General features: G+C 51.1%; 1 protein-coding gene across 7 annotated transcripts in view; it reads right to left on the bottom strand.

The window, feature by feature from the left end:
* Window positions 1-26,102, bottom strand: part of ACTN4 (actinin alpha 4) — a 72,991-nt gene that overhangs the window by 22,695 nt on the left and 24,194 nt on the right. For all 7 annotated transcript variants that reach the window (XM_026010110.2, XM_026010108.2, XM_026010106.2 and 4 more), the window contains exons 2-4: window positions 4,313-4,427; window positions 3,957-4,076; window positions 614-700 (exon numbers count right to left, since the gene is read on the bottom strand). In XM_026010110.2, the coding sequence (XP_025865895.1) occupies window positions 614-700; window positions 3,957-4,076; window positions 4,313-4,427 (322 nt within the window). The remainder of the gene's footprint in view (window positions 1-613; window positions 701-3,956; window positions 4,077-4,312; window positions 4,428-26,102) is intronic.

The following is a 26,102-nucleotide window of genomic DNA, read 5'->3' as shown; positions in this document are numbered from 1 at the left end:
GTGCTCGACAGACTGGGAGTGCTGGGGACAGGGTACACTTCTGTTCTGGTCACCACTGTGGCCTGCTGCAGGAGCTCCCTCCACGCACTGGCTGGGAGAACTTTTCTCATGCTGTGGCACACACAAGTGCTCGGAGGAAAGTTAAGCAGCTCATTCCTGGCTGGCCTGGCCTGGCCCTAGGTTCACGGAGGCAAAGGTCTGAGGGTGGGGGTGTCAAACAGAAACACGAAGGTGCTGATGTGCGGGGAGGACCAGGCCAGGCCTGACTCCATCACTAGTTTGCTGTGTCTCAGATTCCACCACTGTAAAATGGGACCAATTATGCCCCTTTGACGAAGACTGTGTGAGGGTCCACTGAGACGGAGACCTCAGGAGCCAAAGGGTTCTGCGTGGGTACCAGAACTGGGCAGCTGCTGGGGCCCCCCTCCCCTGCAGCCGGGGCCAGCATCTCACTAACCACTCTTGTACAGGGCAGGGGCCCTGTGAGGGACTCGGGAAACAGGGCAGGGCCTCAAGCAAGAAGACAAAACCCCAACACTGTCATCTAACTTGCCCCAACCTAGAAGCAGGGTGGGGCAAAAAGGCTGTACTCTGCCAATCCGTGGGCTCTCACCTTCCACAGAGATGTCTTGGATGGCGAACCTGAGGATGATAGTCCAGATCATTCCCAGGGTCATCTTTGCATTGCCGTCCACAATCTCTGCAAGCAGGAAGGGGGCAGACGGTGAGAAGGTTGTTAAAGCCAGAGGGAACTCCTTCTGCCTCTATGTAGATCAGCTTTGATTAGCCTCTGCACATGTGCTGTGGGCCACACAAGCCTCTTCCTACCTGGCCAGCTTGTTCTCTCACCCAGCTCAAGACTGCTCCTCCCTGAGGCTTATCCCAGGTGCCGGGCTGGCACCCCCAGCTGTCTGTCAGCCTCTCCCTCATGCTGTTACAGGCACATCTCTCCACTGGCAGGTGCATGCTGGACTAGTACTACTGTCTGTTGAGAATCTGTCCACGTCCTTTCACCTTTCTCCAGGCCACTGTGGTCTCACCCAGAGCTCGACACACTGCCTCCTAAGTGCCTCATGTAACCCACCACCACGCAGCAGCCAGGGAGATCACGTTAAAAGGTACGGGGTGGTGGGGAGCGGGGGTGGGGGGGTGGGGAATGCCTGGGTGGCTCAGGTGGTTAAGCATCTGCCTTCAGCTCGGGTCATGATCCCAGAGTCCTGGGATTGAGGACTCCCTACTCTGTGAGGAGTCTGCTTCTCCCTCTCCCTCTGCCCCTTCCCGTTTGTGTTCTCTCACTCAATTTAGAGATAAAAATCTTTAAATATATATATGTATATGTACGTGTGTGTATATACACACACACACACGCACAAAATAAATGAAAAAAAGTACATCGGATTTGTGTTGCTCACCTGCTTAATGCTCTACCACATCTAAAATGAAGCCTGTGCTCCTGAATCCCACTTACAAACCCTGCCCGGGGTGACCCAGCCCCTTGCTCCCCGGCATACTCGGGCTGTGTCCTTTCGGAAAGCCAGGTCTTTCCTGCTCGAAAGAGCGCACACTTCTTGCCCACCCACCAAGTGCACCCCTGGACTCTCTCATCAGATGGCCTTCCCACCCTCTGAGCCTCTGCCGTCACCTCCCCGAAACGGCTTCTCCAACCATCAATCAGAAGGTACAAGCCCAGGGCCTCCCCCCAGCAGCCTGCCCTCCCCCTCACACACTGACCATCATTTATAAAACTGTGGGTTTGTGGGTTAACTTGTTCTCTGCCTGCCTTCGTGAGCACTACTGTCTGCTGTACCAGCACCTTACCCTTGTGGAAGATGATGCAGGACAGGGAGAGCGGGGACATAGGCCCAGCTGGGAAGGGACATGCTTTCTTAACAGAAGACCAACTACACTCTCAAACTTCCGGGAGTGAGAGAAAAGGGTCTGTATCACATGTTCTTCAGCTTCAGGGGCTTAGAAAGAAGTTACCTCTGTAACATTCAGGGGCACCATGTGTTTAGGGCTGGGTAGGAGAACTGCATGCAAGTGGCCTCATCCCTCAGTCTGCCAGCCGGATGGGCCGTGGTGGTCCCGTGAATGCCTTCTGCCCACCCCATCCCCCTGACATCTCAGCACAGCAGGTGCAGGGAGACAGACCCTGTCCACTAACCCTGGAGAACAGAAACCTCTGGGATGGGCTCAATGTAGAGCCATCATCACCCAGAGGATGAGGCCCAGCCTTCCCCAAGGGCACACTGGAGAAGGAAGGGAGGGGCTCGTGAGCCATAATAGAGATACTCTCCACAGCAAAGCCACCGGCTAATGGCAGAGGGCAGCTTTCCGCTGTAGAGTTTTGGGATTAGGAGACATGCATAGCCTGTTGGCTGGAGCAGGGGAAGGACACAATGTCTGTGGGGCCCTTTCCCAGGGTTCAGAACCCCAGACCCGGAAACCAGGCAGTCTTCCCAGCCTAGGGCAAGGGCGGCAACCCAGTCAGGAAATCTACACTGCGTTCCCCCCCAAGTGCTGGGCACTCCAGAGCAGGAGGACGGACACCAGCTGGAGAGGAGGCCGCAGCTCCCTCATCGGGCAAGTCACGCAGGGAGAGACCGTGGGGGCGGGGGAATTGGGGGAAGGGAACACCTCTTCTCTGGTGACACATGCACCAGCTGCGCCCCTATAACGAAGCCATGTTTCTGCTCCAGCCTAGACTGCATGGAGGGGCAGGGGGCAAGGCAGGGGCTAGGCTCTCAAGTATTTTGGAGCCCTTGGGGTGCCTCCAGTGGGCTGCCTTCCAGCTTTGTCTCAGGGCCCAGCAGTCACAGGGACTGGGAGTGAACCAATTTGGGCAGGAACAGAGAACATTTTTCGACGGAGTTTTTCTTCAAATGAAAACTGATGAGTGCCACCAGGTTTCTCCTCTAACCCCTACTTGTATTTACAGGCTAGCATTTGAGCAAAATAAATGCAGCTGTGAGAAGCAGAAGGCTGGAGTGGAGCCAGAAGGAAAGATCCATGTTAAGAACAGAAAATCTGAGGGCCCAACTGATTTTTTGGGTTTCGATTTTTTTTAAAAATAAACACCAACTACCTCGACATGGCATATGACACTTGGCACCCCTCCCCAAGAGGTCCCAGGCAAGGCCAGAGCCTTGGAACCCAGCATACACACTCTGGCCTAGAGTCTTCGCCAAACTCGCAGAGCCCTGTCATTAATGGCAATTAGTTTTCTTTGTTTTTCTAAAAGCTGGGACAACATGGATGTCAGGGTGTAGGAAATCCTGCTCTAATGAGCTGAACTGTGAGTGCAAGCTGATGGTGAGCTTCTGGGCTCCATCAGGCCTCACCTCATCTCCAAAAGCGCCTGTGAGCTCAAGACAAGCTGGCTGCTGGAGGGGACAGCATGTTGTTGATCTAGTGGGAGGGTCTAGAATGAAGGACCGCAGTCCTGGGTGTCCTCACGGGGCACAGAGTGTCCTGGGTAACCCTCAGGTCATGAAGCCAGGAAAGTCTACTTACTGACCTTTGGACTTGCACCTCCCCACCCTAGAGCCCTGACACTGGGCCTTAAGTGTCCCCCTCTTCTCTGTTCCCTCCTGCCCACAGATAGCAGGCAGGGCCAAAGGGCAAAGGTGTTCTAGGCACACAGAGATGCCAGGTCACATGTCTGTCAGTGTCTCCCCGGCTCAGCACAAGCAGGGTGATGAGGGTGTCCAGGGTTCAAGTCAAAGCCATTACCCCCACCACCCCGCAGGAGATTATTCTGCAAGTGGAGGGGCGGAGGAGGTTGTGGGCTCAGTGATCACACTGAGGGTAGTCACTGTGGTCGCTGCTGGATATATATTGGTGCTCTGCACACCCCCAAGTGTTCTCTCTACCACCCACACGGCTTCTGTTCAGAACACAGAACTTGAGGCTCAGAGCCTACAGGTCAGGAACTGTGCTGCCTCATCTGAGCTCACCTTCTGCCCCGATGGAGACCAGCTTGACTCCTTTGCTGGCGATGAAGTCCAGGGCTTTGTTCACATTGTTGATTTTGTGCACTCTCATCTTGCCCCGCTCCGGCTTAGGTAACCGCTCTCCTGAGAGCCACACACCGAAAAAAAGGGAGGGAAAGGGAAGCTTTAGTGTCCCCACCACTCTCCAGAACCAGCCACCACGGCACTCTGGTCCACCCCACCACAGCAGTGCCTGGACACACTGCAGCCCTTTGTGCGTCACCCTCCTCTCTAGCAGGCCCAGTACGGTAGGTCCCTGGGATCTGCTACAGGGCACCTGTCCCAGGTGTGGGCTGAGCTGCGGTGGAAAGGAGCCTCACCTGAAATGACCTCCAGGAGAAGCATGAGCTTGAGCCCATCTCGAAAGTCCTCGTCGATGTTCTCTATCTGTGTGCCAGCCTTCCTCAGGTGGGAGTTGCACCAGGCTGTGAATGTCTGGGGAAACGTGACAGAGAGGCTTGGAGGATCAGCACAGCTGTTAGGGCTTCCTAGCACAAGGGCTAGGCCACAGCCCTGACCCTGGGACAACGTGGGCACTACTATTTCTGATCTTAAGCGACCTAGGCAAGTTGATCTGAGGAAACTGAGGCTTAGGGTAGTTGATAGACCCACCACATGATCAGCCAGGTAGTGAGTTGCAGAGCGCGGACTAGAGCCCAGTCATGCAAACGTGACTGAGCACCCCCTCACCAACACCGAGTATGGAAATGAGATGCCTTGTCCCTGCTCTCATGGACCTTACATTCTCTTGGATAGACACACTGAGCCCTTCTTCCCTGAGAGCAAGTGGATGAGACCACAGGGCCCCTCTGGCGCTGGCTTCCTTGCCCCTCAGGGGTTTGGGGCAAGCACAGAGATGACATGGGGCAGGAAAGCAGTTGGAAAATAAAAGCTGTCTATAAATTCAAGGTTTCCTCAATCGGTCTCTCTTGGAGCTTTGGCTGGCCTGGCAGCAAACACCTACCCTAAAAGGCCAGGAGCCCAGACCCTTGGAGCCCTCTGCAAGCCTAGTTTGTTTCCCAGCAGGCCAGACATCCTCTGTTCCCTGGAGAACATTCCATATCCCACTCTTCCAAATCTTAAGGGGGCTGGAAGGCAAGTGGGAGGCAGGGACCCACCTCCCACCTGGGTTAGGCAGCTGTCTCTGAGGAAGTTTCCGTAAAACACAGAGAATGCAGATGCTGAGAGGTGAAAACATGCTTTTGGGTAGAAAGGGCCACAAATAAGAAGCCCAAGTCCCAAACCCCAACACAGAATATTGAGCATAGGGCCTCCATCACTCAGCCCGCCACTGGCTGGGCATGTCACCAGACATCAGCTCCAGAAAGTACGTCACATCAGTTAAAGATGGACGTGTCCAGACACCTTCTGGGGAAACCGGCCCACTTAGCGTCCCACAGCAGGGTCTGGGAAAAATGCCACACTTCTGTTTCTCATGGAACCCCTGTGCCCCGCCCTGCCCCCTCAATCTACAGGGGCCAGGATGGACGTGGGCAGAGGGCCAGGAGCACACAAGAGCACACTCCATGCCCAGGCACAGGCAGAGGCCAGGTGGGGGGCGAGGGGCTTCCAAGGAGCCTCTGGCGGGGCACCATGTGTTTTCATAACTGTCACCACTCCTGCTCATTCAGAGACTCAACACAAGGCCCCTCCCAGACAAAGAAGCCGCCTAATTAACATGCTGTGCCACAGCAAGGATGGGCACAGGGTTGCCTTCCAGACCCAAATCTGAAGGGTAGACTGTGGGTGGGCCAGGGGTTCCCACCCCACCTATCGCCACTCTGCATGGGGGACACAGACGTGTGGGGCTGTCCCCTCAGTTAAGGGTGCCTGGGCCCTGCTTCCGCCTTTCCTAAGTTGGCACCTACTGATCCCTCAAAATCAGCTTCAAGTGCAGCTCCCTGGGGACACCCACACTGACCTGCTTGTCTCAACCCGATTCTGACACAGATGTTCTGAACCTCCTCTGGGCAGCTCTCATCACGGCACCTTTCCCTCTGGGCTCTTACAGTTAAGTGTCATCCTCTGCCTCCCCACATGTATGAGCTCTGGACACCAAGCAGGTGCTCACTGAGGAACACAGGAATGCGCCTTCCTACCTCATTTCCCAGCTCCCCCTTCCACAACTCTCGATTCAGACAAACCAGGGCTAGACTGCTGCTTATGCCACCCATGTGGACACATCTGCCTCCTCATCTGCAACACAGCGGTGAGGACAGAACTCAAGCCATAGTCTGTGTGACAATTCGCGATGGTGATGTCTGTAGAGCACATGGCAGGTGCTCAGTCAATAGCAGGTCCCTGGTCATCGTCGCTGGGCCTTTCCAGACCTCCTCCTCTCCCGAAATTCTGCCACCTCTTCCAGAGTGCCTTCTCGGTCCCCTGCCTGCCCTGGCCACCACAAAACCCCTGCAGCTCTCAGCAGCATTCTCCAGTTATTCTGTTTTACTGGATGTTGCCTGCATGTGTGCACGCTCTGAGGGGGTAGGAGTCAGGTCTCACATCTCACGTGCCATTACGCCTAAGGCACAGCCGACTGCAGTGGTGGGCAGTGAGCAGGTAGGCAATTCAACCATCCTACAAAGCCACGGGCAGCAGCGGGCCGGGAATGCCAGGCCTCTGCTTATGCATGTATCTGAGAGAGTACATGCTGGTGAGTAGCAAAGTGACCAATCCCATCCTCCCCTAGGGCTCTGGTGCTGTTGGGGCCAAGATCTAGGCCCCTGATCTGCAGGCAGGGCCTGCAGATCTGTCTAACGGCAGCCCTCATCAGCTTGGCCTGCCTGGGTTATGCCCACATGCTCTCAAAGGGCAGAGGGTCTGGGTTTGAATGCCAGCTCCTTGACCTACTTATACCTGTTTTCTTCTCTGTAGGATGGTCTTATCAGAACCTACCTCCTGTAGCTGCTGTAAGCATTAAAAGATGGACATGCTTTAAAGCATCTGACACAGTGCCTGGCATCAAGTAAATGCTAGATGAATTATCTGCGTGCACAGTGGCTGCTTCCCTCTGCAGAGGCCCTTACCCCAGCACCATGGTTGGGAGTGGAAAGGAAATTGCAGGAGACCCTCTTTCTGTGGAGGCTGTGAACAAATCTCACCTTGTCGGGTTCAGGCTATCCATCCTCACAAGGTCACTGTACTATCTGCCCTCCAAATACATACACCATCCTTTGCTCATATTCTCTGGCGACCACACAAGAGCTCTGGGGCTTGGGACTCACACAGATCCGGATTCAAGTCTTGCCTCTGCCAGTGAGGCAACCTGCCAGCAGGATAACCCTGGGCAAGCAATGAGACTCAGATTCTTCACTGATGAAATAGGGACAGTAACCTCTCCTCTTAAATGAAGATTAAACAAAGTAATTCAAGTAAGTCACTTAGGACTGTGCCTGGCACAGATTAAGTAAGCACTCAGTATTATACATATGTCAAGGAAAAGAGGTATTACAGATAAATGGTATCTCTGCACTGGGCACTGCTGTCTCCCTAGCTGGAAGCAGGCACAGTCCTAAGCAGAACACAGAATATTCACTTGCCTGGCCTAGGGGTGAGAAGGAAGGATTTCTTCCTGGATCTGCCACAGATAGAATGAAAACCCCACTGAGAGGCCTCCCACCCTTCCACTCCATGCCCTGCTCAGCTCTATTTTCTCCTTCTGGAAGATGAGGGGCAGGTACTGACACCAGAGGCTCATGGACAAGGAGAACAGGACCTCATGAGGCCATTCTCAGGGAACAAGTCAACCAGAGACTGCCACTTTTTCACATAGTGACTGGTGAGTAGGAGCTGGAATCTGAACACGATATTAAAGATTCAGTTTTTTCTAGCTGGGTATGAGAATAACTCTCTACTTATACACTTCCCCTCCCTACCCAGTTTAGACTAAGATGTGTGAGGTGGATAGTGTGGAGGGGTGGTTTCAAAGATAGAGGCCAAAAAAAAAAAAAAAAAAAAGATAGAGGCCGTGTGTGCCCACCACACCACCTTCTGCTATGCAAAATTCTCAGAGCATGCAATACAGAGCCCAAGCACCAACAGGCCCCACCGTTCCACAACGTCCCAGGTCCATGGGGTTGGAACACATCCATTCCCTTGACAAGCATTTGCTGGGTGTCGACCCCAGGCCAGGTCCTGGGTTGACTACCCAGGCGTGAACACACTGCACACAGCTTGTACACTCATGGACTGCCCAGTCTGAACAGGGAGAGGGTCTCATCAATCAAACAACTACTAAACTACAGAGGTAACACCCGCAGGGGAAATGGTAAGAGTTACAACTGGCATAGACACTTCCAACAGAGCTCACTGTGTGCTGGACACCGTGTCACATATTAGCTTCTCTCATCTTCACAAGTATCTTGTGGGGTAGTTGCCACCACTGCCCCATTTTACAGAAGAAACCAAGGGTCTGAGAGGTGTTGACATCCCACCCACCCCACCCCACCCCACCCCCCCCAGGAATCATGCACCTGGAAAGTTACAGAGCTGGACTTAAATCCCAGAGGCCCCACTCTGAGGTGGCAGGTATGTGCCCTCCTCCCTGCTGCCCTCGGAAAGGGAGCTGAAGACTGTTCAGCATGCTAGCTCCTGATCCAGTGGTTAGGGGCAGACACGGGGAAGTTTCCCTAACAAGGTGATCCCCAGACTCTGATACAACCAAGAAAGAGTTAAGACAAAAATATGGGAGACTTTCCAGATAACAGGAACAGCCTGTGCAAAGGCCCTCCAGCAGGTTGGAGCAGGAAGAAGGGAGCAAGCTGTGCCAGGAGGCTGGCCAGGCCTACCTCCCTGGGCCTTGGGAAGGTCACCCCAGCTGCTGTGTAAGGGGAGAGCTGAAGGGGATGAGGGTTGAAGCTGGACCACCAGGAAGAAGAGAGAATGAAGAGCCTTTGAGAGAACCTTGCGGAAGGAAGGTAGAAGAGCCAGGTTGGAGATATGGACTGCCGTGCCTGAGAAAGGCAAGCTCAAGGTTTCCATTTCACTTGGTGGGGGGGGGGGGGTGGTGGTGAGGGGAGAGGTATCCAGAGCTACTGGCAGGCACTCTGTGGGAGGAGGAAAAGGCACAAGGCATCTAGCTCTGTTGGGCTTTACTGTTAAGGTCATTTTCAGGGTAAGCACTGACTCTGAGCAATGGCCATGTCCCTGGGCGCTCAGTGCATTCACCTGGCCAATAAATCCCAAATCCTGACTTGGAACCCCTATTAGATACTGGGCATGGGAAGAAGCAAAACAGAATTTACATGTGGGGGGGAGGGGCATGCCAAAGGTAATTATGCAAGAACTGCTAATTACTAGTTCTTACTCTTTATACATAGTAACGCTTTAAAACCACCAACCTCATGATCATGTAAATTATCATCTCCACTTTATAAATAAAGAAACTGAGGCAGGGAGAGGTGAAGTGACTTGCCCAAGGTCACAGAGCCTGTCAACACAAACACAGGGCAGCCGAGCATCCACAATGTCCTAGTGGGATGCCGGGTCCTGTCAGAGCCAGCAGGATGGAGTCAAGAAGGGTCCCAAGGGTCCCAGCCTCAGCCCAGCCCCCGAGCTGGAGGGGAGCTCACAGAGTGAAGCAGGCAGAGCTGTGCCTCCCAAAGCTCGCCTACTTCTTAAAGGGTGGCCAGGACCCAGTGCAAGGCAGGCAAAACAACACCAGTGGTGGCTCTGTCGCTTCCCGCCTGTCCTTGCCATTCTGAGAAGGGAGTCTGCACCCAGCCCTTGACCTATCTAGGGAGGAAGGAAGGATGTGGACTTGTCTTTGAGAATACATGTGAAGAAAACCACAGAGAAGAGGCTTTAGAACCTGCCTCTGCACACTGGCAGCCTGTTCAAGATTCTTCTCTGGTTGTTAAAATAGCACAGGGTGTGAGTGGGGGAGAGGAAGGGGTAGAAGGAGAAAGATGGGCTTGTTGGTTCTGCTGGGATCCAGTCACCACTCCCAGTGCTGTGGTGCACCAGGGAAGGCAGGCTTCAGAGGGGCCCCTGGGCTGTTTCTGCTTTGTCACTCTGTGTGTGGGGGGAGGGAGAGGAGGTCTAGCATGCTGGTCATAAAGTCCTTCCTGTGTCACAGGGACCCCTCCCAGTGGCCAGGATGTCGGTGCGGCAGGGGGAATGAATGATGGATATTGTTTGGGAGGTGACCTAAGCAGCCAGGAATGTGGCGGGGGGGGGGGGGGGGGAGGCCCTTTAATGAGCCATTCATCGATGACTCCCTCCCCCACCCCAAAGAGTTAAACTCTACTTGGGGGCAGTCACTGAATAAGAAACAAACATTTGAAGACCCAGGGCAACCAAGTGGTATTCCAGCGGGCAGAGTGATGGTGAGTGCAAGAAAGGGTTCTGGCAGGATGCGGCTGACCCAGCTGGAAAAACTTTGCTTCACTCTTTCTCTCAACGACTTCCTGTTACAAAACAAGGTCCCTGTTACAAAACATGGTCGTAATACTGAAGGCGGTGGTATGGAGGGAAGTATCTGTTGGAAACTGGAATTCCACTAAACCCAGAATAAAGGGAGTCTCCTGCAAGTCAGTCTCCTACAAACAGACTCGGCCAAGTGCCTTGGCTGGGGCGAGCACGCTGGCTTTGATGATCAGCCCTGGCAAGGAGGGCTCCTGGACCAGGGTCGGAGGCTGCAGTATTCCTACTCACGCGGCAGATCCTCACATGTGGATTCCATTGACACCACGCTTCACAGAATTTTAGGAAAAACTCTCTGCTGCCTCATGCGGCATCCCCCGCCTTCTGCTGTGTGTGCTGCCCACCCCCTTAGCAGCACATGGCAGGCCAAAAGCCTGACCTACAAGGACCAGCTGCATCTTTTCCCCAGACCCAGGACTGACTGGAAGTGGCCATAGCAAACTCCCCCAGGATACACGGAGGCAAGACAGGTGCTGGGAGTTTTCAAACCTCAGCTCTGCAATACCGTGTTGGGTTTGCCGCTCCGCTGGGGCATCAGCTGCCTTGAGGGGGAGGGCGCCGTCCCACCTCCTGAACTCCCACCTTGCCTGGTGTGGCCTCTGATGCTGCCCATGGTTCCTGCTTCCACGGGTCCTCAGGAAGGGTGTCTGGGGCTTGGACACAAGGGAGGGACAGCTATTTATCCCAAGGATAGGCATCCACCCTTCTTATCACCTATCTGCCTGGCTACTGCCAGGCTTCAGATGAGGCCTGGCCCCAGTGGGGCACCTTTTCAGTTCCTGAAAGCAGAAACTGCTCTCCTGGCCTCTGGGCTTCATCCACCAACTATAAAGGCCCTTTCAGGGCCCGATGCCTCAGCCTACTGGAATCTGGGTTGCCAGCAGCCCAGCAAAAAGGCAATCACCCTGGCAACAGCTGTATGGATTGTCCAGGGAATCTGTGAGCCTCTGGAACAGTTCTGAGACTGTACACATAAGTACTGTTTTGAAGACCCACTGCCTTTGACCACAGCCGAAGGGGACAGAAACCAGGGAGCAGGCTGAGAAAAGAAGATGAACCACTCATGATAACAGGGCTACCATGTAGACAGATGCAGGCCAGCCAGAGGGGGGAAATTAAGGCTGGTGGTTTTGTAGCATGGGGGACACAATGAGCTGCCCACCCAGAACCCAATTCCACAGCTAGCCAAGGGCAAAGCGGGCATGCTGCATGTGCCTGCCCCATGATGACATAACCTAATTTGAAAGCAATTACAGAGAAATATGGAATGCTTCTTAGGTCCTGGCCTGACGTTGCCTTATTCGGAGTTTTCTCAGCCTACATGAAAAAGCTCTGACTTCCCAGTTGAAGGAGAGGTATAAATACCACAGAGCGGAGTAGTGAGCATTCCAGAGGTCCTGCGTGTCTCTCCAGAAACCATCTCTCCCCCACACCCCCTCCCCAGTAGCCAATGTTCCGCCCCAGCCAATCACCCTGTGAAGCTCTCGGAAACACATGTGCTGCTGCTGCTGCAACAGGCTGATTCTGGAGTGCAGTCCCTACCTCATGAGAAGCACCAGTCTAAAACTTTCCTGCAGCTCCTCACAGGGCTGGCTACTGCCTATCAGTCAGGACTTTCTTCAGATAACATCATCTCAGAAAGCCTTCTCCGATCTTGATATCTGCACCCTACAATCACTTAACTCTGTTACGTCGTATTTGCTGTACTTGTTACTTTCAGAAATTATGTCCTCTGTCCATAACCAGTGTCCCTCCCAAGTGTACCATAATCTCCGTGAGAGCCGAGTCCTGTTGGCTGCAGGGCCCCACCGCATTGCACAGCTGGTGCTCAGTAAACCCTAGAACCAAGAGAATGGTTTGGGGGCTTCTCATGTCCAGTCACGGATGACTTCGTGGTTTCTAATCCCATTTTATACTGGTGAGAGTCCCAACTTAGGGATAAAACTGCTTGCTTTCAACAGTTCACAAAAATAAATCCTGGAACTGTACATATTCCAAAAACGAGCCAGGGAAGACACGCTCTTGGCCTGCCACTCCAATGGAAGGGGAACGGGAGCCCTCAGGTGCCTTGTTTGCCTAGGCATCGGGGCCACTGGACTTGCTGAGACCCAGGTTCAAGGGCTGGGCCGGGACACTGTAGCAATGAGCAGACTAGGAGGCGAGCCAAGGAGAGGACAAAGTGGCATGGTGCTCCAGAGAGCAAGAGCCCTCGAAGCTCACACATGGGTTCAAACCTTCACTTCGCCACTTGTGTGTGGCCATAGAAAACAAAGTCACCTCTCTCAGCTTCCACTCCCTCCTTTGTTTTTTTTTTTTGTTTTGTTTTCCACTCCCTCCTTTGTAAAATGAGGATAACAGACAATGATGTGAATGTTTAACAACAGGGCTACACACACAGTGTGCAGTAAGTGATCAGTTGATGCTCTATTCATCACTGCATCCTTTCTATTCCAAAAGGTGCTACCCACGGCATCAGTGCTGCAGCTGGTGAAGCCAGCTCCCCCACACCCCCGCCCCTAGGATTCACCACATTGCTGGTTATACACTAGTGGCTGACACCACATACTTTTCCCCAAACCTCCCTTCCTTTAGCCTGGCTATCTGACTACCAAATGAGTAAAGGTATTCCTTTACTATATGATCAGACCTAGTTCTTCATGCTTCCAGAGACCCTTTAAGCCCAGAGGTTTTTGCCTCTGGCTGTATATTAGAATTACTCTTAAGCTCTTCTGGTGTTTTTTTCTCTCAATTTTTACAGTAACAAATACTGTTTGAAGCCACTAAGCTTTGAGGGAATTTGTTAGCCAACAGCAGAGGACTAATGCAACACAGAGGCAAAGTTGCTGGATCGTAGGTGTGCCCGTACTTCTTTTTAACGAGGGAGGTGCATAGTTTGGAGAACCATTTTTTTTAAATTGAGTTAGAATTCACATACCATACAACTCACCCTTTTAAAGTATAAAAAATCGGAGTAAAAAAAAAATCGGTGAGTTTTAGGTTTTAGGTTATTCATGAGGCTATACAGTTATCACTATCTAATCTCAGAATATTTTCTCCAAACTGTGAGCACTCTGTCCCCCCAACGCCCAGCTCCTGGCAACTGCTAGTCTACCTTCTGTCTCCGTGCATTTGCCTTTTATGGACATTTCATATAAATGGAATAATGTGGTATGTGGCCTTGTGTCTGGCTTCTTTCATTCAGAATGTTCTCAAGGTTCATCCACGTTATACTGGGTGTCCGTGCTCTGTTACTTTTTGTCCAAGTACTATCCTATTGTTTGGATGTGTCATATTTTATTTACCCATTCAGTCACAAGTTGAATGACGTTTGGGTCATTTCTACCGATGCTACTGTGAATAAGGCTGCTACAAACATTCATGGGTAAGTTTGAGTGGATGTGCATTTCCAGCGCCCCTGGATATACATCTAGGAGTATAACTGCCGGGACATACAGCAACAATATGTTCAATCATTTAACGAACGACCAGACTGTTTTCCAAAGAGGTTTTACCATTTTACATTCCCATCAGCAATGTATGAGGGTTCTGATTTCTCCGCATCCTTGCCAACACTTATTATTGAACGCTTTGATTACAGTCATCCTGGTGGTTGTGAGGTGTCATCTCATTGTGGTTTTGTTTGTTCGTTTTTAAAGATTTTATTTATTCATGAGAGAGAGAGAGAGATTGGCAGAGACACAGGCAGAGGGAGAAGCAGGTTCGATGCAGGGAGCCCGATGTGGGACTCGATCCCGGGTCTCCAGGATCATGCCCTGGGCCGAAGGCAGAGGCTAAACGGCTGAGCCACCCAGGGATCCCCTCACTGTGGTTTTAATTTGCATTTCCCTAATGACTAATGATGTTGAGCATCTTTTCATGTACTTATGGACTATTTGTATTAACCTCTTTGGAAAAGGTTTCTAATCCTTCACCCAATTTTTTCTTTTTTTTAGATTTTATTTATTTATTCATGAGAGACACAGAGAAAGAGAGAAAGAGGCAGAGACACAGGCAGAAGGAGAATCAGGCTCCATGCAGGGCACCGGATGTGGAACTCGATCCCAGGACTCCAGGATCCTGGGCTGAAGGCAGGCGCTAAACCGCTGAGCCACCCAGGGATCCCCCCTTCACCCATTTTTTAATTGGCTATTTGTCGTTTCATTGGTTGTATGTAGGCATTCTTTATATATTCTGGACACTACACCCTTATCAGATACATGATTTGCAAGTATTCTCTCCCATTCTGAGGTCTTTTTACTTTCACTTTCTGAGTGTCCTTTGAAGAAAAAAAAAGTTTTTAATTTTCACTCAGTCTAAGATAACTATTTTTCTTTGTTATGTGTGTTTTTGGTGTCCTATCTAATAAATCACTGCCAATCCAAGGTCATGAAGACTTATGTCTACATTTTCTTCTAAGTTTTATAGTTTTAGTTCTTACCTTCAGGTCTTTGATCCAGCTGGAATTATTCTGTATATGGTTTGAAATAGGGGTCCAACTCCATTATCTGCATGTGCATATGCAATTGTCTCAGCACTATTTATTGAAAAGATGACTCTTTTGGGGTGCCTGGTGGCTCAGTCGGTTAAGGGTCTGCCTTCGGCTCAAGTGGTCTTGGGATCAAGCTCCAGATACTTCTCCCTGCTAAGCGGGGAGTCTGCTTCTCCCTCTCTCTCTGTCCCTCCTCTGCTTATGTGTGTGCTCTCTAATAAATAACAAAATCTTAAAAAAAAAAAAAAAAAAACTGAAAGAAAACTCTCCCTGTTTAGTATGTCTTTCACCCTTGATGGAGATTAACTGACAATAAATACATGGGACCTAGGAGTTTCATAAAAATGCCTACTTCACCCCAGGTCAAATGAATCAGATTCCCTGGAGATGGGTCTTGAATAATGAAATTCAAGAAGCTTACCAAGTTGAGTCTAACATGTTGCCAGGGTTAAGAACCACCACTTTAATTTAACTCCCTCATTCTGTAAGTGAGGAATCCAAGGCCCAGTGAGAACTAAGGAGCCCCTGGATTTGTCGAACTGAACCGGACCATGGAGCTAAAAGAAACCCCCCAGAAAAGCAGGGAGAGGCAACCCAGGGTAGGGGAGGGGGTCCTCCAGTCTAAACTTGTTTCTGTTCTTAAATGGACCTTTTCCGGAGCTATCCCACACACGGAAAACCAACCAACCAACCAGCCAACCCAAAGCTACTCAGATTACACTCAAAAGAAATGAGTCCTCCCCAAGGGGGAAGACGCTGCCCTCTCCACAGAGTACACAGGGAGATAAGGGTCTCAACTAAAGGCGGTTGGGGCCCACAGGGTTGAGGTAGAGGCAGCACTCAGCTCTCAAAAGAAAGCTTTTCAGCAGGAAGAAGAGATGGGTGAGGCCTACCTGAAATAGCTACCTTTAAAAGAGAAAACTTCCACTCCCAAAAGGCAGTTTTTAAATTAGGGCAGCAGCAGAGACTGGGGACATGCCCTCCGCCTCCTCTCACCCAACCTGGCATTTTGCTGTGAAACCATCAGGCACAGGGGCGCTTCACCTGAAGAACAGGGAGTCTGAACTACAAAAACCCCATTTACTTTCAATAGCTTACAGCTGAGCTCAGGTTTCGGTGTAGGAAGAGAGATTAAAGATCGTCTGGTTTAAACTTTGATCCTTCAGAAAGATAGCCAAGTGAGCCAATTCTGGCCCTGAGACTGTGTGGCTTGGAATCCTAACAGGTGCCTAAGAAACAAGTCTTTAGATTTATCATTTCAGCGTGGACAATCCACCCATGGACTTGCTTACCTAGGTAACAGGCATTTGGTACTGGGGGAGAAAAAGCAAGAGGGGGCACTGAGCAGACTCCGGTCTCATTCAGGCAAGTGCTACTTCTGCCCTGAGCCACCAAGGCCCACCCCAGAAACTCCCCGACAGAACTGAGAAGTGAAAAGGCAGGTGGCATGTGGAGGGAGGGCAAATACCACCATTTCTCCCTCTGTTCACCCTCTAGCAGACAGCCTGATTCCTGCTGGAACTTACATGATCCACAAACTGGGCTGTGGTAGGGGAAGGGTAATTATGCCAGGCCTACAAGCGATTTCTAACAGTGGGGCAGATTTTGCTTTTGACAACTACAACTCCTCCTTGGTGATTCTTTCCTTTTTCTTGTTTTGGGACATTCTGATTTAATGGTCCACCAATCAGGTCAGAAGCCTTCTCCTACTCCAGTGAAAGCTGGGAGGGGTGTCTGGGGATGGGTGACATGGCTAGGGCAGAACTTAGTTGGTCTAGAAATCTATGCTCTTGACGACTAGAGCCTGGGGCAACACTCAAGACATAAATTTGTTTCAGATGTACTCTGTCCCACTGGCTTCCCACTCAGAGCCCGGGAGTAAGATGATCCCTTCGAGAAGAAGGGTGAGTTCAGAGGCCAAGAGAATATAGGGCATTTATCTGCATGATCAATTCCTCTCATCCCTGAGTGGACCAGCACTGGCAGGGGGCCCAAGGAGGTGCTGAGTACTCCTCAGCCTGCCCACCCTCTGCTGAGGCTCAGTGAATACTGGGTGAGGGAGTGAATGAATCCATCGTCAATCTGGGAGGTGCCTCAGACCCAACATTCCTGGCTTAGAGTTCGGAGTTTGCCAAGAGGTAATTGGTGGTGTTCAGAGTTATCCACTCTAACCCTTAGCCTCGTGTAAGCAGGCTCTGGGGGTCTTTTTCCTTTGCTATATTCACTCTGTCTTAGATCTCTTGAACACAAAAGGACAGTATCAACAGTGTCTTGAAAGGATTTTTTTAAAAAAAGAAAAACCAAAATAAGGTTCTATAGCCAAAGGGTAATTACAGGATTGGGAGGAACCAGTCGAGAGAGAGAGTGAAACCTCTGACTCATAATCGCTCCATTAAAAATGGTGAAACCGTCTGCCCTGGCAGAGTGACAGGGCTAGGCTCCCACTCCGGCTCGCCCCACCTACAGGCCTTCCTGGGGCTGGTACTAAGGCCTGGCCAAACCATAGAGCAGTAAGGGGCAACTGTCTCCAGGAGCAGTGTGACGTCAGCGAAGGAGGAGGCCCCTGCTGCTCTCAGGGGCAGATCTGACTCCTGGCCCTGTCAGGACAGAGGAGTGGCTTTGTCTGTGCGTGTGTGTTGGGAAGCGCAGAGGTAATGGAGCGCCGTCGTGAAGGTGTGGGGTCAGTCTTCCAGGGAGGACTCAAGTGCTCCAGCTCTCTCTGACCCATTAGTGCTGCTATGGGTCTTTCAGAGGAGAGAGCAAGAGGTGTTTTTATGACTGGGTGGGGTATGAGGCTTCCCCTAATCTAACTGTACAAATGACTCACATTTATTGAACACTTACTGCTTACCAGAATTTGTTCTGAGTGCTCTATATTTTACAGATAAGGCTCCAAAAGCTGAAGCAATCTGCCCATGGTCACACAGCTGGAAGGTGTCAGAGCTGGGATCCACATATCTCCTAACCAGCCTCAAGTCTGACCAAGACTGCTTTGTTTGTGGATCTTGCTGTCAGACACCACATAAGGTGCCTCCTGTAGTTTTTCTCACCTGACCCACTCTAAGGAAGACACAAAACCAAGTGCAGTCCCAGAGGCCCTTGGCCAATTCCATCTACCATAAGCACCGCAGGCCTCGCGCTGGGCTGCAGGGTGAGTCATGGGAGAGGGAGGGCAAGTCAGGTGACCCAACGAGAATCAGAGCTATGCTGAGGTGGCCTGGTTACCTTGACATTCCTGTGATTCTGCCAAGGTAAAAAGTAACCTGAGGAGTTTGCCTTATATGGGCACAATGACAGATTTCAACACAATGTGTTAACTGACCCTGCATCAAATCTGTTCCCGGATTGCAGAGGAGAGGCTTGATAAAGCTCTGAAAGTATAGGAAATAACAATTTATGACAGGCTATCACTGGTGACTCATAAAACAAAGGTGCAGCCCAACTGCCATTTTGTGCCCTTTAGAGAAGTGGGGGAAGGTTGGTGGCTCACAGGCCAAGTGGCTCTATCACTCTCCTTCTCACACGTGGCAGGGGAGGCCTGGCTTAGACCCCTCCCTCTGTTCACAGGGCCTGGTTCAGTGCAGGGCCTGGAGGAAATTGATTTCAGGCTGGAGCAGAACAGCCAGTCCTCTATGGGTTCAGAGAGCCCCAACCACCTGCTCTGTCTCAGAGGAGTTCAAAAAGGAGAAACAGGAGCTGCACTGGGAGGCACAGCCTTTCAGGTCCACAGAGAACAAAATGGCTAGGTGTCAGTTCCCTGACACTGCCTGAGAACCAAAGAAGGTGACTGACTAGGCCTTCCAGGATTCCAGAGTCATTCATTCCAGGTTGGGCCCAAAATGCTGGTATCAGACAACCCCCCTCCTGGGCAGCCCCTAGCCCCTACCTCCCCACCCCCCAAGAAGAAGACACCGCTCTGAGCCCCAACCAAACTGCAATCATTCTAATTTTCAAATTATTGGGCATCTATGACACACCACCTACTATTCTGAGCACTGGGATTAAACAAGGCCAACAAGAGTGGAGAAGTGAACAAGGAGTGATTTTCAAACAGCAGTCCCAAAAGAGCTCTGCCTTGAGGGGTGCCAGTGATGAGGGCAGGTGCCCCCTACTCAAATTTACCCTCAGCAGCTCTTTTTGTCTATTTTATAAAAATGGCAGATACACAAAACTCAACTTGAAACACAGTTGTGCTGCTGAAAAATACCATGGTGTTAAGTCTCAAATCCTCCGTGTGAAATCTATTCCAAGTGGCTGTGGCCCTTCCATGGTAGCCGCTACATCCCACCGGATCCAGTATGAGTGTAAGACAGGGCTCTGTGGAGCTCTGGAAGGGGAAAGGGGGGTTTCTGGTACCACTGACGTGAATTCCCTTCCCTCCCCTCCTCTGCTAAAGCCTTTGATCCTCTCTGCTCCGTGGGTGGCAGGCGACTGGAGAAGGCAGACACCACATGTGCTGCCATTCCAGTCTGAGATGGTGGAGGCCTGCTCCCTTCTGGAAGGTGGAGCAACAAACAAAGGGAAGATAAGAAGGCCTAGATCCCAAAGTTCCCTCAGTGTCTGGCCTGGTGCCCACAGATAGAATTTGACGGGGAGGACAAGAGAAAGGCAGCCTGAATCCACAGCGGAGTTGCCGGAGTTGGCAGCCATTCTTCCTGGGGGGAGCAAACCCTTGCCGTGAATTCTAACTTCCACAGCATACTCTCCTCTCGAACAAGAAAACTACAGGCAGGGCAGCCCCGGTGGCTCAGCAGTTTAGCGCCATCTTCGGCCCAGGACCTGGTCCTGGAGATTGAGTCCCACGTCGGGCTCCCTGTGGGCTCCCTACGTGGAGCCCGTTTCTCCCTCTGCCTATGTCTCTGCCTCTCTCTCTGTGTCTCTCATGAATAAATAAATACAATCTTTAAAAAAAAAAAAAAAAGGAAGGAAGGAAGGAAGGAAGGAAGGAAGGAAGGAAGGAAGGAAAAAAGAAAAGAAAAGAAAAGAAAAGAAAAAGAAAAGAAAAAAGAAAAGAAAAGAAAAGAAAAGAAAAGAAAAGAAAAGAAAAGAAAAGAAAGAAAAGAAAGAAAACAAACTACAGGCAGAGGGGATGAAAAATCCTCAGTTTCTTTCACTAAACAACTACTAAGGTAAAACTGGCCTGCAGGTTACTTTCCCATCTCCTGGAGGAGCTGAGATTCAGGACAAGTAAAGAGAATCACAAGCAAGAGTCTGGGGAGACCTACAGAATCTGACAGCTCTACCCGCCCCCCCGCCCCCCCCCCCCAAAGGAGTGTGTGGTCGGGCTGGAGAGGGACACTATAGGCTGGGCAGTGTGATCTGAGTACAGTAGAGGTCAGGCGACACCCAATCCAGGCTGTGAAAGAGGAGCAGTGTTCTGATAGGGGATGACCTGGGAAGAAGGTCATTCCGAGCGGTGGAAACGTCAAGAGCGTAAAAAACAATGGGCAGATGTCCAGGGACCCCTGAGAAGTGGGAGGAGATGGGGCCAGAAGGCAGAGAGGCTGAAGAACTCCAAAATTATTCTTTGGGCCATGAGGGGCAGGTTTCTTCGTGACCTGATTAGATATGAGTCTCAGAAAGATAACGTTCACAGGGCTAACACGCGATGAAGCAGGGGCCTGGAGTGAAGACAGTTGGGAGACTGCTGAGGAGACTTGGGCACACGAGCATTAACTCACGGAGGTCTCACAACAGCCCCTGGACGCACTATCCTCACAGAGGGGTTAAGGCATTTCACCGGAGCCACACAGTGAATGGCAGCACTGCAGCCGCACCCAGACAGTCTGACTGGAATGTGCACCCTGAAGCAGCCCGTGTGTGGTCCCGAGCTAGGGCACCAGTAGTAGCAAAGGAAAGGAGGAAGGTGAGCATCTGCAGATACTTGAGAGACAGAAATGAGCAAACCTGGATGCCCCTCCAGGCAGGGTGAGAAGTCACAAGATGACTCCAAGGCTTCTGAGCTGGATGTGACCCACGGGCAGGGCAATGGCCAACCAGGGCAGAAAAGCCCCAGAGGGAAGGGCCTGCAGAATGAGCGCAGTCTAGGCTATGCTGAAAGTGAATTATGTGCTGCACAAGCAGCCAGCACTCAGAAACTGAAGGGTCACGTTTTCCCTTGGTCACTCATTTAAACATCTCCTGAGCTGCTCCCATGGCCGGGAGTGGTACTGGTGCCCAGCATTCACGGAGAGGTAAGGCCACATTCCTCCATGAAAGACCTCAGAGCCTAACAGGTGACAGTGATACGTGAGCAAACCATTGCATGGAGAATAACGAGTATGTTGGGACTTGAGACACGGGAGTCCTGCACAGGGAGGTAAGACCAGAGGCCAGGGAGGATAAACTCCTCCAGGGAGGGGAGCCTGGGTGGCTCAATAGGTTAAGTGTCTGCCTTCAGCTCAGGTTGGGATCCTCAGGTCCTGAGATCAAGCCCCAAGTCAGGCTTCCTGCTCAGCGGGGAGCCTGCTTCTCCCTCTGCCCCTGCCCCTGCCCCTGCTCTCTCTCTCTCTAATAAATAAATAAAATCTTAAAAATCCTCCAGGGAAAAGGACACACATTTAAGAGATGGGTAGAGGGAAAGGAGCCAGAGACGGGGATGAGAGGAAGTCAAGAAATAGACGGTAATGTCAAGGAAGGCAAAGGGGAGGAGTTTCTGGTTTTTTCTTAAGGCAAGGTCAGAAGCATCAAGTGTGACAGGGTGTGGTGTGGTTATACTGAAAACATACATCCGTATCAGTTAAACATAAGGCGCATTTATGGGTGACGTCTGGAGTTGTCTTTAAAATACTCTAAAGTGGAGTGTTGGACGGTGCTGAAAACAAGTTTGGCAAAATGATAATCGCTCCTGCTGGGTGATGGGTACATACGGATTCTGTTTGCAAATGTTCCTGTTCCTGTGTGTGTGTGTGTGTGTGTGTGTGTGTTAAAAGGATCATGCACTGCATAGATGTTGAGAAAGGAGGGCAGCCACCACCACCTGAATCCCCAGCACTTAACACAGTGCCTGGTGCAGGGGGAGCGCCAAATCCATCCCCTCTTGGGGGTGGAAATTAGCCAGTCTCTAGAGATTGCCAAGAGAGCAGCCGTGGGGCCCAGAAATGTATATGGGAAATGAGGAAACAGAATCAGCAAGCAAAGGCTTACACATTTTTAAAATCACCAAGGCCAATATCCAAGCCCACTTCTTTTTCCCAGGACAGAACCATCCAGCACCATTCTGTTTTCCTATGAGAGAGACATAGAGTCCACTGCCCCCAGCTTTGGTTTCCCACTAAGTTCCCTGGGCTCCTCTCCTTTCACTATACCCAGCAAAGGCTGCTGGGGCAAATGGGCCCTTTTCAGAGGCATATCAGAGCACACCTCCCTATAGTCAAACGAATAATCTCTTTCTCGCTTTTCTCCTCTCCTGCAGAACAAAGTTGCATTTAGAAGGAAAAACAGTCTCAGGTTTTGTGTCCCGAACAGAGAGGTCCCAGGGGCACAGACTCGGAACAGAGAGTGGCTGCTCCCCCACCATCGCTCTCGTGGACAGTGAGAGAGGTGTGGAGGGATGAGGCAGACAAAGCCCAAGGCCAGGCCTGACAGCAGACACAGGGCAGACTGTCATTCTGGGTCCCATGGCCTGGAGAGCAACGAGGAGCTATCAAATTCTGCTCAACCACACCGTGTAGCCTATCTTTCTCTAGATTTTCCGTGGTTTGGGCTTCTCTGCCAATGCCCCATAAATAACAATGGCCACCAAGGATAGCCCGACTGAGCTTCCTTTCCTGGTCCTGCATGTCTCCAGGCTCAGCTCAGGATGTGGAGACGAGTGGGCTGCCCCAGACCACGGTACAATAGTGAGCTGGGTTTCAGGAAGGTGGCCAGCCTGCTAAAACATGGGGCTATGTTTTGATTTTTCCAGCTATCCCTAGAAACAAGACACTTCGCTCTCCTACCATATAAGTTAATTTGACTTATAGGTAGCAATTTCTGTATAAAAGGACGAAGTTTAAATAAAGAAAAGAAAAAAAAAAAAAGAAAGACAGGTCTTCCTGCATTTAGCCACCTGTGTCATTTTGAAGGCAGGGGCCTTCCTCTTGTCCTAATCACCGTTGTGTCCCGCTGCCGAGACCCGTGCCTGGCACACAACGTGCGGACATCTAACTTGTTAAATATTTCCACAGAATAGGATTCTGTTCTAACTATGATTTCCCTCCTTTCCCCACTCGAAAAGCATCCTATTTGTGCCTCATCACTACAGGCATTGATGCACAACTCTGTGAGGACAGCTGGCTACCCTACTGAGGCTGGAAGTGACCCAAGGGAGGACTTCTTAGGACGTTCCAGAGCGCAGAGCTTAACAGAGAGGCCGCGTTTAGATGGGATTCAACTGGCCTGCAGAGACGGCCTGGTTCTGGACAGTGACAGTGCCTTCTCAGAGGAGGGCCTGTGGACACTCAATCTCTACCCTTAACATCAAGGAGAGACACTGTCCCACGGAAGACACTCAAACAAGTGATGGATGGAGAAGTGGCAGGTCCATTCTACCTGCTTGATTGGCTATTTCTGCATTCATCCAATAAATATTTATTTACTGAACACTTGTATCTGCCAGACATGCGATGGCATCACGCTAAGGACACAGCCATGGACAGAACGGATTCAGTTTCTGTTCTCAAGGCCTTCACAGTCTCATGGTGAGCAGAGAAAGCAAAGGATGGTTCCAATTAAAAGGAGAAATAGAGGGATCCCTGGGTGGCGCAGCAGTTTGGCGCCTGCCTTTGGCCCAGGGCACGATCCTGGAGACCCGGGATCGAATCCCACATCGGGCTCCCGGTGCATGGAGCCTGCTTCTCCCTCTGCCTGTGTCTCTGCCTCTCTCTCTCTCTCTCTCTCTCTCTCTCTCTCTGTGTGTGACTATCATAAATAAAAAATAAAAAAAAAAATTAAAAAAAAAAAAAAAAGGAGAAATAGAGATGACAGACATGCCCCTAAGAAAGGTACTGAACCTTAGGCTAGAGGGGTCAGGTATGATTTCTCTACAAAGAAGAGTATAAACTCAGATCTAATGAATGAGCAGGAGCTGGGATTGCTGGGGATTTGGCAGCAGGAGGGGGTGGAAAGGATTCCACAAGTAGGAAAGAGCATGGAGCAGAGGCAGCTGGTGTGCCTGGAGCACGGTGATAGGATGGGAAGGGGTGAGAAGATCCTGCAGGGCCCAGGGGACTTCCAGATTTGATCCCAAGGGCAAGGGTTATCAATCAAGATTTCAAGCAGAATATTCTCTGGCTCCCAAGTAGAGAATGGAGGGGAGAGGGCCCAGGGTTGCTGCTCAAACTTCAGCATCGGCACCTGGCCATGCTGGCGCCGCAGAAGCTGGGGCACCTGGTTATGCTCCTGCAAAGGGACAATGAGGCTGCTTCAGGAGAGCCAGGCGGACCTCAGGGCTTCCTGAGATGAAAAGCTACAGCTCGGGCCTTTCCGGGCCTGACTATAGTAAAGAGCAGAAGGGCTGCCTGTTTACCTTCCACATCCGGCCACAGTTGCCCTGCCTGGGTGGAAGGCTTCCCAGAGGGAAGGACGCATGTGGTGCTCTGTAGGACACATAATACCTCATCTAGCTTCCTCAGAGCCCTGGGGGGGCCCACCTGCCTCCCTCAGAAAAGTCTACAGCCCCCTCACAGGACACTGCTATACAAAGCACTCATTCTCTCCCGCCTTGGCTTTCTCACCCAGCAATACTGAGTCTGCCCCTGAGCCACAGAGGCTCCATCCACCATGCCAGGTCTGAGATAATCAGGATGAATAATAGATTGGTACCTCTTTCTGGGAATCTCACTTCCGCTTCAATGAAGACCCCTTCAATGCTTAATGCTGACATCTAGCAACTGAACTTTCTAGAACTCAAGTACAATCTTCAAAGAGGAGCTGGCTGCAAGTTTAGACCTAAGACAGCACTCTTGCCTGCAGTTCCCTAGTTGAACAGTTCCCAACCTCCTACCTCCAAAGGATCCTCCGTATCCAACAGGATGAGACCTCAGAAAGACTCCATCCCAACCCCCAAACCAGGAGACTGAGCAGTTATTAAAACAGCCCCCATGTACTGAACTCTACAATGTGCCAGACAAGCCCCACACCATCACCTCACTGGACTCTGACAACCAGGACATAGATATGTTATTGGACCCATTCTATAGATGAGGAAGTTGACGCTTCCTTCCCCAAGGTGCCCTGGGCAGTAAGTATTGGGTGAGGACCAAACTGGAGCCTCTCTGGCTTCACAGCCTATGTTCATGCTACAGCCTCCAAGGCAAGAGAAAGCCTAAGAAGACACCAGGCCCAGCTTCAGCCTCTGCTTGGCACCGCTGTGGACCCTGGGAGCGCCCAATGTCCAGGGCCTGCTTTCACTTTGCTACAAGGCCTCTCAGCTAGGTGATAGAGAGTTGGGCCAATCCAGCTGACCTATCATCAGGAAAGTCCATGGTAGCAGCTGAAACATCTGCTCAGCACCTCATCAGCCAAGGTGCACATGAACATAAGATGGACTTGAACCCTTCATGGCTGCAGGCCTCACTATTAGCCACTGTCAGCCATAAGGAACATGGCTTAAGATGTTCGCAAAAGTCCTTTCTCTTGAGACATAGTTTTAGACTTATTAAAAACCAACAAAGCTGAAAAGGCAACACCCAAGTCAGGTTGGCTATAGTCTCACCATATGCTTTTCAGACCAGGATTAATTCTTTGGCTGGTTTTAGACCTTCAATTTCAAAAATATCTAGTTTGTGCTTGCCTGCAAAGGAATGTAGCTGGGCACCTCCCACCAGCAACACAGAAAACAACTTCTATTGCCATCACCTGGTTTGGCCAGAGAGCTAAGTCAACTCTTCAACATCACACCACCGTTTCAACAGTCCTGCTCTGTCAAATGCTTGTCTCCAATCTAAGGTGCTGAGGTGAAGGTGACATGCCCACAGACTCACAGAACTCTAGGCTACTGAAGCAGGGCCATCACCAACTCTGTCCTCTCCCATTCCCCAGGACCCAAATCGTAGGTGGTCTGATGCCAACACATGCCTGAAGTCCATGAAGGATCACCAAGAGCCCTTGAGTATTACTCTTAGGCATATGAAGTCACAGAGAAGAGAACCAATCGCTCAGCCCTGACATGGGAGAAATAATCAGAAAGAGAAGAGCACGGTTTGATTCTTGGTTGT

Source organism: Vulpes vulpes, chromosome 1 (assembly GCF_048418805.1).
Source record: "Vulpes vulpes isolate BD-2025 chromosome 1, VulVul3, whole genome shotgun sequence".
Classification (NCBI taxonomy): domain Eukaryota; kingdom Metazoa; phylum Chordata; class Mammalia; order Carnivora; family Canidae; genus Vulpes; species Vulpes vulpes.
The sequence above is the reverse complement of the archived record's forward strand: the minus strand, read 5'-3'. Positions and strand labels throughout refer to the sequence as shown.